Here is a 13,300-nt window from a genome sequence, read left to right on the forward strand (position 1 = left end):
AAACCACAACATGTGACTAAGCACTTTTTAACTATATTAATTTATTTATTTTGTAATTGTATATTAGTAAAAAGTTGTAATAAAATTGAGTTACTTCCTTACTCAGTTATTCGTCGTACATGTCGAATGTCTAAATTTTATCATTATATATGACCACGACGTTATCATTGTTATCAAAACTCGTGGGTTTGAGTCGCGTTTCGAGTCTCGGTTTGTGTGATTCACAAACGGTTCGCGTCGTTGAACGCGACGCGAATTGAGATCCGGGAAAGTGTAAATCAGTGTGGACCAATACAAAAAAAGAATATTAGTTGATCTGGATCATCTCGTTTACTATTTTGACCCGTTAAATGTGATCCGTTGGTTCGCGAACGACACTTATCTATTTTAAACAGTCACCGATGCACAATAATAGGTACAAAACAAAATCAATCCAATGTAGAAATGACGCTATGTTCGTAAAAATGTATCCTAATTTTGGTGTCATATATTCCGTGTGTTTTAAAACTCAACAGATCGGCCAGCCACTAGAATTAGTGTTCCTAATTTCAGCCAGTGGCGTCATTTCAGTGTTTGAGAGGAGGGGGCAAAAGTTTTGACCGGCCCATAAAAAAAAAACATTCATTAACAATTATAATATCTCAATATAAACAGTCTTCTTACCATAGGTAGATATCCAGAAGGGGTGACTTAGAGGGGCTTAGCCCCAAATAATCGAAGGTAATATATACTCATGTATAGAAAAGGGTGGCGAGAAGGCGAAGCCCCTGCTGATCACTTTACATTGAATTATTATTCAATATAATTATTATTAGCTACAATATATGATGACTTATTTTGTGGGGAATTTTACCTCAATTATGTCCTATTTGCGCCAAATATGAGTTTAAAGGAATTTACTAAAAATAAAACAAAATATACGCGGCCCGCTAATGACAAGGAGCGGCAAATGCCCTCCCTGCCACCCTCAATATCGCCACTGATTTCAGCGTTTCTTATCATTCCGACGGATGGGAGGCAACTAAACAGATTAGGTAGGACCTACTACTTAATCAGGAATCCGTAATTATAATTAAAAGCTAGATAAATTTGATAAAAACTACGCACCAAATCTATTTATTCATAATAAATTAATAATTATAAATTATTGGTATTGAATATTGATACATTTCACATTTTTATACTATTGAATCAGTCGACTACGTTGTAACATGGAAAATGAAAACATGGAAATTCGTTTTGTTCATCGTTATTGTCATAAGCGCAATTTGTAGTTATAATTATTTAAAGTTAGTATTTAAAATAGTTTATAGGCACATAAAATGTGTACACAAATGTGAATTATAATTTATAATAGCCCCTAAATTTAAAACCCAAATTGCGCTTATGATAAATATATAAAATACTTAGACATACATAAATACAGTACATTTGTACCTACATTATTTGATCATAGTATTTTCATTTTATTAAGGTTGTATACCTTCAGTATACTATCATGATAATTTATCCAATGTTTATTTAATTATTTTTGTAAACTTGTTACTAACACCAAGTTAGTAATACAGGTTTAAGTATTTTTTAGTTAATTTAACAATAATTTTTTTTCTTTTTCATACAAATATTCATTTCTTGAAGATAATTCAAAAAAAAAAAAAAAAAAATACCTATGTAACGAAATATGTTTTGAAGATTAATTTTGAATAATATTTAAGACGGTCTTTCTTTATACGGTAGCTAATAATTATAAATAACACTTGGTTAATAAGTTACATATTTTTTCGTCTAATAGATTCACAATTGTGTAATAAATAATATATGTTTACTTAAATATAATTCACGGTCGTATAATAAAAAAAATATTTCTACCCATGATGGGGTTTGTGGTATCAAACAATTTTTTTCGGTATTATATTAAATTAATCCTTCCGCTGGATTGGCGATGAATTTATGAACTTTTCTATTTTGTAAGCTTTCCCTTTGAACGTGGGACATCACAACATTATTTTACTCGTGTCTTTCTTTATAGTTTCTCATATTTTTCAATTTTTCTTTTTTATTAGGTCTTACTCTAAGGCTGGTAATCATATTATGTAACACAGTCAACATACCCGATTATTGTGGCAATATTTCCACATCGATAGAATCAAATTTGAATTAAATAAACTTTAAAAGAGGTTTTGTCATTGTGTCAGTATTGAATTATTCAATTTTTAGCTTATTTTGAAAACAATATAAGAGCTACCCATATTTATTTCAAATAAGTAACAAGGTACGTATTATTATTAAATACTGAATAATTATTAAAAAGAGTTTCATTACAGTATTAAAATAAGTTCTTCACACTATTCATGTTGAGTCAGAGGTGTAGCTCAATAGCTGACGACTTGTCGTTAATTGTCAAACTTTGTATCGCCTTTTGATTTGATTTTTGTATCATAGGTAGAGACATTGCATTTACAACTGGTTATTTTTTCCAAAAGGACTTGTTTCTCCTCTAATAATTTATTATAAAAGCGGTTTATGTCGGTTGTGTCAGTATTAAATGATTTTTCCGTTGATAAATCTTGAATTTTTTTCTGTTAATTAAAAATTAATATTTTTATAAAATAAGTTTTTGATATAATTATATTATTTTATTAATAATTTATTAATAGTATATTAATTGATTAAAAATCTGTATACTAAAATATCCATGAGAGCTAAATTGATGTATCGATTAGAAATAAATAATAATATTATATTATATACCATAAGTTGTTCTCGGTCGAAATCCAAATACTGTCGTATTTTACTAATGTTTCCAAGAACATTTTTTAATATTTTATTTTTATCAGTATTTAATTTTAATAAGTCAGTTACTATGTTTTGTTGCGAGCAAATTGTATCCTGAAATATAACAATTTTTAAAGTAGTATGTGTCTGAAATGAATATTCTTAAATATAATACAATACTTCTAATATGCTTAGTTCTTGAAGAAAACGTTCCTTTGCATCTTTAGTATCAGTCTTAGATTTAATTATCATGTAATCGATTATTGTCATTTCCATTTTGTCTAGACATTTCCAATCCCTTTCAGTTTTAAATTTATTTACTATTTCATCTTTAGTGGCTAATTTAATATTTTTCAAAACATTCTTCATATTAGCTATTCTAAAACGATCCTTTTTTGCACATAATTTTTCTTGTTGTAAAGTTCTTATTATCTCTTTTTCCTCTTTTTTTAACTCCAATGTTCTATTTGATAAATCTTGTAGAACATTTCCATACAATAAGATACTGTTGTTTAGTGATTTAGCCTTGGATAATTGAGATTTATTTAATATAATCGTGGTATAAATATCATTTAGTTTCAATTGTTTTTTCATCTGTAGAATTCAAATAATCATAAAAATCAATAAGTAAACAGTAAATAAATAGTTCTAAAAAATTACATTTTTAAAAATAACTTATGCATCTATACTTTATAAGGTATAAATCAGACCCTTGAAGGTATAAAAGTTTGAGGAAATTGACGCGATGAAACAATTCTAAATTATTACTACTAACCAAATTGGTGAGATTTGATTACTTTTTGTACATGAAAATTATTGTGTATTTTCATATATTTAATATTAAAGGCGGTATGTAATCCAAAACATTAATATTTTGGCATATATCAGAATAGTTATCTACACGGTAATAAAAATAAATCACATTTCTAGTTTTTATTATGTGATATAATTTTTGCTGGAGTAATGTGTTGGAACATTAAAAATTCGATCATATCAAAAAAATTATATACATTTATAAATTATAATATTATAACAAAAATGTCCAATTGATAATTATTTAAGCGGATTCCATCTCATGATTTTCTATCTTTGTCTAACACACGCTTGATATAGTATTTTAGACATTTTTATTTATCTAGGATAAGTAGTTGTGACACATATTTTATTGGGAAGGTCATAGTAGGTACCTACTATATATTCTTTTAGGAGTACGATAAATGTATTACATAGATAGACCTAAAGTAGCTCAAAACTATTAAAGTAAAATTATAACCCGGCATTCTTCTAGTTCATTTTGAATTTCTTTTAGTTCATTTTCAATGACTTCAACTTCGTCAAAATGTATAATCAGCTGTGCATTACTAATATCCAATTTTTTTTTATTTATCTCTATGGTTTGTTCGATTTCATATTTTTTTGACCTCAACTCTAATGTTGTATTAAATAATTTTGGATCACAGCCTAATGGTAATATTTTTTCATCAAAGACTGGTACTCGACTCATTGACGTTAGTGATTCTCCACTTTCGTTATTAAATTCTTGTTCAGATTCGTCACTTTCATCGGATGAAGAAGATGATGAACTGGACTCTATAATATGAAAATTATATACTTATAAGTTATAATAAATGATAACTAATCCGGCTGCGTGGGCGATAAAAATATGAAATATATATAATAAATGATAAAATGTATTACGTTACCATCAGAATAATCAGATTTAATTTTGGGTATTTTAAATTTCTTCTTAAAAATTTTTTTTAGATGTTTAGCAAAACCTTTATTCTCCATTTTCATACACATATCAAACGTATTTTTATTGTCTATCAGCATATTTATTTGTTTTATGTTAATATCGTTATAATATTGAATGTCTTCTTGAATTCTTTGTACCTATTAGTAGGATTAAAATTATTATTTAATCAATAATTAATTGATAAGAAGTCGTTTGTCAAAACATAATACTTGTTGAGCTTTATTATTTTGTAATCCTGTTTTAATATGAACATTGTACAACAGTTCATCTTCGAGTAAATCAAAATCGTACAAAACTAACATTTCTTCTTCTAAAGTCGTAGCCCATAAATCAAGAAATTTAATTTCGAGTTTAACTTCGATTCGTATTTTATTCAATTTAAATAGATTGTCATCAAAAATATCGATTTTTCTGAACATAGTTTCATGCATATGCATATGTCTGTATTTTAATTTTTCAATTATCATATTTTGCATGACGATTTCTTGATGTGTAGGCTTTTCGTAAAAATATACATTCTTGTACAAAGGGCTTTTTTCGGGATTAAAAAATAAATCTATTGGATCCCAGTGATCAATCGGTTCAAACGAATTAATTAAGCTTGGCTGAAATAAAAATATAGAAAAAATAAACGATTATTAGACACCTTCGTATTTCATGTATATGAGTATATGTGCATAAAAAATTCAAAATTAAATTGTGTTTTTACTATAGGTACTGTTATACTACAATATTTAAACTTCTTATATTGTATTATTGTTATAATTATAACTTATAACATTGTTATAATTAGATTACCTATTCGTAGTCATTAGGTTTATCATATATTACTATATTAGTATACCGATAAATAATGATTTTATGAAAAACATAAAAATTAATGTTGATATTTGAGGTAGATGGTATAATTATAGCATTTATACGTTATAACCTAATCGTAATTATAGCTAAAAGACTTTAAGGTAGGAACTAATAATGCACCTCCTTCAAACATTTAAAACCCTGTGATACAGTTAACTGTATAATAATAATAATAAATTGCATAATACTTTAATATGGTTTTATATACAGAATATGTCTTACATCAATAGATTTGTCTATTAGGACTTCAGGGAAATTTGATGGAGTTATTATTTCTGGATCATTTAATTCCTTTTGTATGATATTAATATCAAACTTGAATTGTATGTATTCGTGTATTAATTTTATTTTTTGTGTTCTGAGTTCAAACACTTTTTCATTAAAAGTTGTTTTTAAATTGTGTATCTATTATAGTAGTACTTATATACATTATAAAATCTATTTTTAACTATTTTAAATAATTAAAATAAACCTTTTCTTTAACTTCCATATATTGTTCAAATGTATCTTCCATTGTAGTTATGTTATTTTCCATTATTTTATAATTTGATCCTGATTTTAAGTTCAAATAGCCAATAGAATCTATAGTATATTCTAGTAATGCCTCTTCTTCGATATTATTTTGGTCACCTGGCTTATTTTTATTCATGTTTTGGATATTAAGAATTATTCGGTTTTCAAAATCTTTTCTTGCTGAAAACTTATCTATGGCATGCTGAATTTTCTTCGGTAAAGACGAATATTCTTTACGTATATTTCGAAGAAATAATTCTGCTTCAGAAACCTTCTGTAGGCTTTGGGGAGCTGATTTGCTTAAAACTGTCATTTCACGTCTTCTACATAGTTACAATAATATAACTTGTTAATTTAAATATGGCTTAGATTTTTTAATCTAAAATAATTAAAATTTTTTTTGTTTTCACGGGTAAATTAAAATTGTAAAGAATTTAAAAAGTATGGGACTATTATTTTCTCTTTAGGCTTAGCTGTTGTAGTGTATCGTAAAGATTTATTAATTGGTTAAACAGATTATATTGTGTTTGATTATTATTAAAAAAATATTATTTACATACTAAATTAATTAATAATAAAAAGTTTACAACAGATGGACATTTATTACAACTTCAGAATCTTTTATGAGTTTAAATAAAAAAAAATAGATACAAATACAATGTTAGCTATTTTTTTTTTGTGATATCATAGCTGAAATTAACTACATACCGTCGTTTCGGATGTTTCTTAGATAAAAATTCATTTACTAAATTAATAAATATATTATTATTTTCCATTTTATGATATATTGTTTTGATTCCTATATTTGTCCTGTAAATATTATTTTTAAAATATAAGTATAAACAATAATATATAAAAAACATCCGTACAAAATTGCTTTAACTTCAAACTTATTGGTTAAAATGTTATCGACGAAATAATTTTTGACATTTTTAAGAGTTAATAAGCTCTTTTCATAATTAAACGCTAGTTTTAAGCGTAATTTATTCATTTTAGATTGCTCTCCTTCAATAATTGAATTATATATTCGTTCATCGGATTGAAAATAGTCATCGGAAAATTGCAAAGGTTCTGGTAGTAACTTATTGCTAGCTAAAACTTGTTTCAACTCTTCTTTTAAGTTTCTTAATAAACATCTAGTTTTTTCTTTTTCAAGATTAGCTAAGGTTAATGTTCTACGAGTTTTTTCTTCGGTAATTTTGTCTTCCAAACATAGGTCTTCTATTTGATCTGATGAAGAATTCCGAAGTTCATTTTTCAATCTTGCAGTGTTAATTGTTTTGGATATGCGATTATCATTTGTTTTATGGTAAAACATTTTGATAAATTCAAATTTTATAACTTTTATACATATTAGATTTATCAATAGGTATATTATATACCTGAGTCAACAAATGAATAGAATAATAAAAATTAATAATGCTTTTCTGTTGCTTAGTGAATAATTATAGCGTAAAATACGCGTTGCACTTATACTACAATGACTTTCGATTATTAATTTTTTTTCTAATTAACACATTCTAGTATCCATTGAACTATTCATTTGTTAATTTCTAGTACTAATTATGAATACTAATAGTTTAATACCTACAGGTAATACAAATTGATAGTATTTTATATTACCAAGTCATGATTACACGGCGTTCTAGATAGGCAATTAAGTTATATATTAATAGGCTCAATTATTCCAGTGTCATAATATTATCTATATTAATAAAATACAATGTTTGTGTTGTGTGTGTGTGTTTGTGTTTGTGTAAGCGATCCACGGCCAAGTCATCATTGATCTGAATATGGTACATTGGTAATCGTATAGGTACTTACCCGAGTTTGTGCACTTCGAATTCAATTTTTTTTTTGTTTTTATAAAATTGAAAAAAAATTTAGTTATTCATCGTATCACACAATTAAGTATTTTTATTAATGACATCAGAAATTTTTTTAATTGTAGTAACTACACTAGTTATGGCTAAACTTTTCTCGAGCTTTGAGTATATGTGCAGCAATTATTTTTCATTGCTAAGGGAGCAAAAATATAGATTGTGAAACTATGGGTCTCTTATTTTTTACATGTCATCAGCCAATGTTCGGAATGTAAAATGTATTGAACCAGAATATATATATATTTTTTTTAACACATTGTACTTATATATTATCACGTGCACGCTAATAGAGGTACCATTAAATATTTAAGTTGGATAAAGTCATCCAACAAGGTCGTATATGGGAATGAGGTTTTTGGGGAATGAAAGGGAAAATACACATTTTAGACAAATTTTAAATGTTTAACCCTTTCAGTTACTTATATTTTTATAAAATAACACCAGTTTATTTCTATTAATTTGGGTAAAGTATTTTTTTTTTAAAAGTTGTAAAAAGTTTGTTTCTAGTTACAAAATTGGAAAATTAAATTTAATGTAAAAATGTAATATTTACGAATAATATGTTCTTGACGATATTTTAACTACGATTACTTATACTCAAAAATCAAAGTAATATCTCTGATACTGCTAAATACTTAATTATTTGTAGACTGATGAGATATAAATAAACACGTATTTGTTATCGTTAACACAACTTGTTTTTAAGTGTTTTATAATAAATTATAGTAAAACAATAAATCCGCTTAAATAATTTACTAAATATAAAAATCTTTTTTTAAAATTCATGTGATAAACTTATAACTAACATAATGTTTCATACATATATTATGAAAAAAATCTTGACAATTCGAGGCCATTTTATCAGTGATTAGTGAAAATCAATAGATAAAACAAATAAATGTCAATTTTACCAGTACTATTATAAATATTTATAAGGTTACATTTTTTCATAATTCTAAACCTCCCTCTGTCATAAAACTGCTGGTAATAGGTATTGAGAAACAAACTAATATAATAAATAATTGTCTTTGAATATTATAATATAATATATTTAATTTAAAATCACTATATATTTCAATCTTGTCTACATTATCATTAACACTATACAAAAGCAATTCATATTATATAATCATTATTATTAACTTAACAACTAACGACTTTACACAATTAATACACACATAAAATAATAATAATAATAAGAAGAATAATAACAATAATTATTATTACAATATAATGATCATGATTTAATTACAAAAAGATTTATAACTTAATTAAGTGAAATTCAATAATGTACCTACATAATATTATAATATCCAGAGATTTAAATACGACTGTACTAGTAGTATTATAATATTATATAATACATACTCGTACAACATGTATTATTATAGTATCTAAGCAGGTACGATATAATTATTATGTCTCAGTATTATAATATAACATTCGATGATCTAATGCAAATAAAAAACGATAATGTTAAGTAAAATGTCATGGCATGGAGTAAAATTGACGGAAATTAACGTGTATTACCTTCCGTGACATATTAATGACAATATTTAAAAACCAAAACATAATATACTCGTATTGTAATGCACAGGAAACGGGTTACTACTTCATATGAAACCTATTCTAAACGCCATAATATTACAATAGTCTGTGGTCATTGTAAGACACTCTCAATGCCTATCTAATAATGAGTGGATCAACTGGTATACATATATTTTAGAGTGATTTGCGCAAGTGGTGTGTATCCTACAGTCCTACACGTTAGGTTAAAATTACTGTCCCTTTTGTGTGTTGTGGGTACGTCGAGTTCCGTAAACGAAATCCCTATGATGTATAAATGTGTATCAGAGTTGTGAAAAGGGGTTCAAAAAACAAATTTGAACGCAAATCGATGGTTTGAAATCACCACCCGTGCACCATTGGTTACCGATAACTACGAATAAGTGCGAAAAGCAAGTCTGTAGCTCTTATACGCGGGGTCCGATAATTATTTTATCAATCGATGATTAAAATAATGTATATACTATTGTAAATAAAGTCTCACTATAACATTTTTTTAGTTTTTTGTCATAGGTACGAAATCGTTACAAAGAATCGAGAGTCAGATATGTATAGTGTCATTTGTAATATTATTATACGTAGTAAACCTCAACATAAAAAACAAATTGAACGATAAGTAAAGTGGCCGTCCGTATTATTTTACTGGATGCACTCGTTTCCGCCAAAAAAAGTAAGGAAATCAATTATTAAAATTTTTAAATTACTAATATAATATGTGACCTGTAACAAAATTGAAAATGCAATTAAAATAATATGAGTCAAATTAATAAACTAGTAGGTTCATCTTCGTTAAAAATATTTCTTTTATGATTATGTGGGGTTTTTTTTTTAAAAAACTGCAATTGAATTGAACATTTTTTTGGGTATATTTTAAAATATTCAAATATAATTGATATGTGATTTTTTTATGAACTAAAATAATTTACTTCTTTACTTGTTCAACATATTATATTTTTGTAAAATACAACTATAATATACCTACCATAATAATTATTAATTATTAATATTTGACTTTCACCTAACACCTACGCTATATTATTATTATTTTTATTTTTTTGAATACGCCAATTATTATTATTAATAAAATTAATTTCTGTTAATAATATGCGTTAATTTTTTTTCTTAGAATTTCTCGCAAACAGTTTAGGTAATATCCTAAACAATATTTAATGAAAACAGATAAAAAAAGTATTGGAAACGGGAATTTAACTTAATAATATAACTTTATCGTTTTTGGCAGAAACAAGGCAGATAGTATATGTTTTTATTATTATATTGTAATAATGGCTCAACGAAATGAGGTGAATTTCATATACGTATATAAATATATAAATATATATTAGTATTGCACAATTATTATCGCATAACCACGACTACATGTTAAAAGTACAATTACAATAACTATGGGAAAAAGAAGATAATATTAAAAAAAATATGATGAATAAATGAAAGAAGATCTATGTTCGTTTATAGAACTTTGAATTTTTTGTTTATAGATCTCACACGATTGCGTTGCATTTATTATTGTGACGTGAGTACTCAGTGTACCGCATTAAGTTTTATCGGTATTGTGTTGTATCTATATATAAAGGCTTTATTTTATTATATTATTATAATATGTGTTATGGGTGTATTAATTATAGTCTACGATATGGCGCAGTAGACTTTTTTATACGATATTACTTATATAGGAGAATACCTCGCGAAGAAATTTACGAAGAGAGTCGAAGGACACAATATATTTAGTATACAATATTATAATATGAATATAATGAGTAGGTATATGTATGGGTAGACTATATTAACATGGATGAAATGTGTCTATTATTATAATAATATGATACCCTTACGTTATTTTAACAAATTATATGTGTTAAATATATTACATAAACAAAATTGTTGAGCAATTATTTATTTTGTTTGTAACTTAAAAATATAAGAAAAACTACCTAAACCCTACATAATATGCAAAAAAAAAATGATACCAATAATAATATTATACAGTGGACAATTTTTTCACATATTTCATGGGTCTAATAAATAAAAGTAATATACTACATAGAAAATACATATTTATATGATAATGTTTTTACAGTTGTATATCTATCACTAAATATGATAAACGAGTACCTACATAATTTTGATTTTGATTTTTTTAATTGATTAATTAAATTACTACAATAGTTTGAAATCAGTGTTCTATTGTCGATAACCACCAGCTGTACAGTTAAGTACCTAATAATATGACGTTCCGGTAAAATCGTTGAGATGCATATTCAACATGAATACTAATATTAGTGCTCGACGTATATTTAATTAAAAATTGGAAATCACGGGAGATGACGTATCACCTGGTGGTTTTAAAATTATATTTTGTATTTTGGCACTTGTTTTTCAAAAATTTAACTAGGTAATAAAATCAGTTATGGGTTTTGCGGAGTATGGACATTGTGATCGACGTTTAATGTTTAACTCGTGTTGACAGAACAACATTTTCGTAAAAAATAAATTGAATACAATAATATGTCAGCTATTTCAGTAAATTTTGATTTAGTTGTAAAATATTTGAATGTGTGTGTGCGTGTCACGACGTGATTGATGCGCAAAACACAAATTGGAAATAATTACACATATAGTTCAACAAATCGTGTCAATTATAAAAAAAACTCGACGTGGGTTTGTGTTTGTGCAAACAAACGTTAAATAAAGATTTAATCTCATAAGTCATGACTAAAATACGCCACACGCAGGTAATAAATTACATTTTACTACACAAACTTGAATATTTGCTTAGATGAGGGATGTAATTAATCTGGCTTTGAAGTTCACTATTCTTTCGGTGGTCTGGGCCAATCTCTGAAAAAAAAACACACAACGACAGTTGTTAATTATATAGCTATTTATGTAATGCGCTCATACAATCATATTATATTTACAATGTACATATTATTATACTATCGTGGGCGGACATTTTACTTTATTATTATTCTACTATATTATCATGTTTCGCCATATTATAATTTCGATTGCATCGAATTTTTGTGATATACATTTAAGTACTTTCCAATATAATATATTATATAGGTATGTAATAAATACAGTAATAAAATATGTGTTTAAGCACACGTTTTATAAGTAGGTAGGTATTATATATATATGCGTATCGAACATATATTTAATATTATCTAACGTTTTATATTCTAAAAGGGAATGTGCTGGAGATTTAGACGTTTTGTAAAAAAAAACGAAACTGAAAAAGTTTTTATATTATTTTACGTTTTGTAACTTTTTGAGAATTTTGATGCATATAAAAATAGAATACCGAAACTTACGTATTTGATTAGTTATGAGGGTTATACGTGTTTTACAAGTGTTTAGATTTTAGATGAAAAGACTGTGGAGTAGTGTAGCGCTGAAATAGTGTCACCATAAAAAATGTTGACGCATTACTCATCCAAACTTTAACGACTAATTAACTAACTACTGGTTCGAAATTCGATTAATGTAGTATTCTATATTATAGCTTATCGAAATAATCGTAGAATTATTCTGCTTTAGAACAAATGAAGTATAAAAACTCAAAAATTACAACGATAAAAAAATAATTAAAAATTACAATCTTGTAACAACTTCTATTTAGAGATAAAAGAATCACATTCTATGCAGTTTTTACGGTATTACCATACGAGTTGTTAGTGGAGTCTTTTAAATAATCGCTAAGCTTCAAAACTTACCAGTATCAAATCTTGTACCAAATTGGCAACACCTCTGTTAGCGATCACGAATATTCTAGTCAGTGGTCCAGGTACGCCGACGCTGTAACCGTCTTCCTTGGCATTCACATCCGCATGCACCTCCTGGGTTTCGCCTTCGGCCGGCACAGAGTCGACCGACTCGTCTTTGTCTTGGTTAGCACCGCTTCCCGCTACCAACTGTCGTGGGACCA

General features: G+C 26.5%; 2 protein-coding genes across 3 annotated transcripts in view; both read right to left on the minus strand.

Moving 5' to 3' along the window:
- Nucleotides 1-2,359: 2,359 nt before the first annotated feature.
- LOC113560032 (cilia- and flagella-associated protein 44-like) lies at nucleotides 2,360-7,223 on the minus strand. Its single transcript, XM_026965814.1, is given in 11 exon segments — nucleotides 2,360-2,453; nucleotides 2,455-2,579; nucleotides 2,752-2,889; nucleotides 2,956-3,369; nucleotides 4,049-4,365; nucleotides 4,479-4,668; nucleotides 4,741-5,136; nucleotides 5,615-5,797; nucleotides 5,865-6,225; nucleotides 6,614-6,715; nucleotides 6,775-7,223. Coding segments are annotated over 11 exon segments (2,769 nt in total).
- A 4,127-nt stretch (nucleotides 7,224-11,350) lies between these two features.
- Nucleotides 11,351-13,300, minus strand: part of LOC113559793 (uncharacterized transmembrane protein DDB_G0289901-like) — a 35,586-nt gene continuing 33,636 nt past the window's right edge. For both annotated transcript variants that reach the window (XM_026965550.1, XM_026965549.1), the window contains 2 exons: nucleotides 13,089-13,286; nucleotides 11,351-12,210 (listed from right to left, as the gene is read on the minus strand). In XM_026965550.1, the coding sequence (XP_026821351.1) occupies nucleotides 12,145-12,210; nucleotides 13,089-13,286 (264 nt within the window). In that variant the 3' untranslated portion in view covers nucleotides 11,351-12,144. The remainder of the gene's footprint in view (nucleotides 12,211-13,088; nucleotides 13,287-13,300) is intronic.

This window comes from Rhopalosiphum maidis, chromosome 3 (genome assembly GCF_003676215.2).
Source record: "Rhopalosiphum maidis isolate BTI-1 chromosome 3, ASM367621v3, whole genome shotgun sequence".
Classification (NCBI taxonomy): domain Eukaryota; kingdom Metazoa; phylum Arthropoda; class Insecta; order Hemiptera; family Aphididae; genus Rhopalosiphum; species Rhopalosiphum maidis.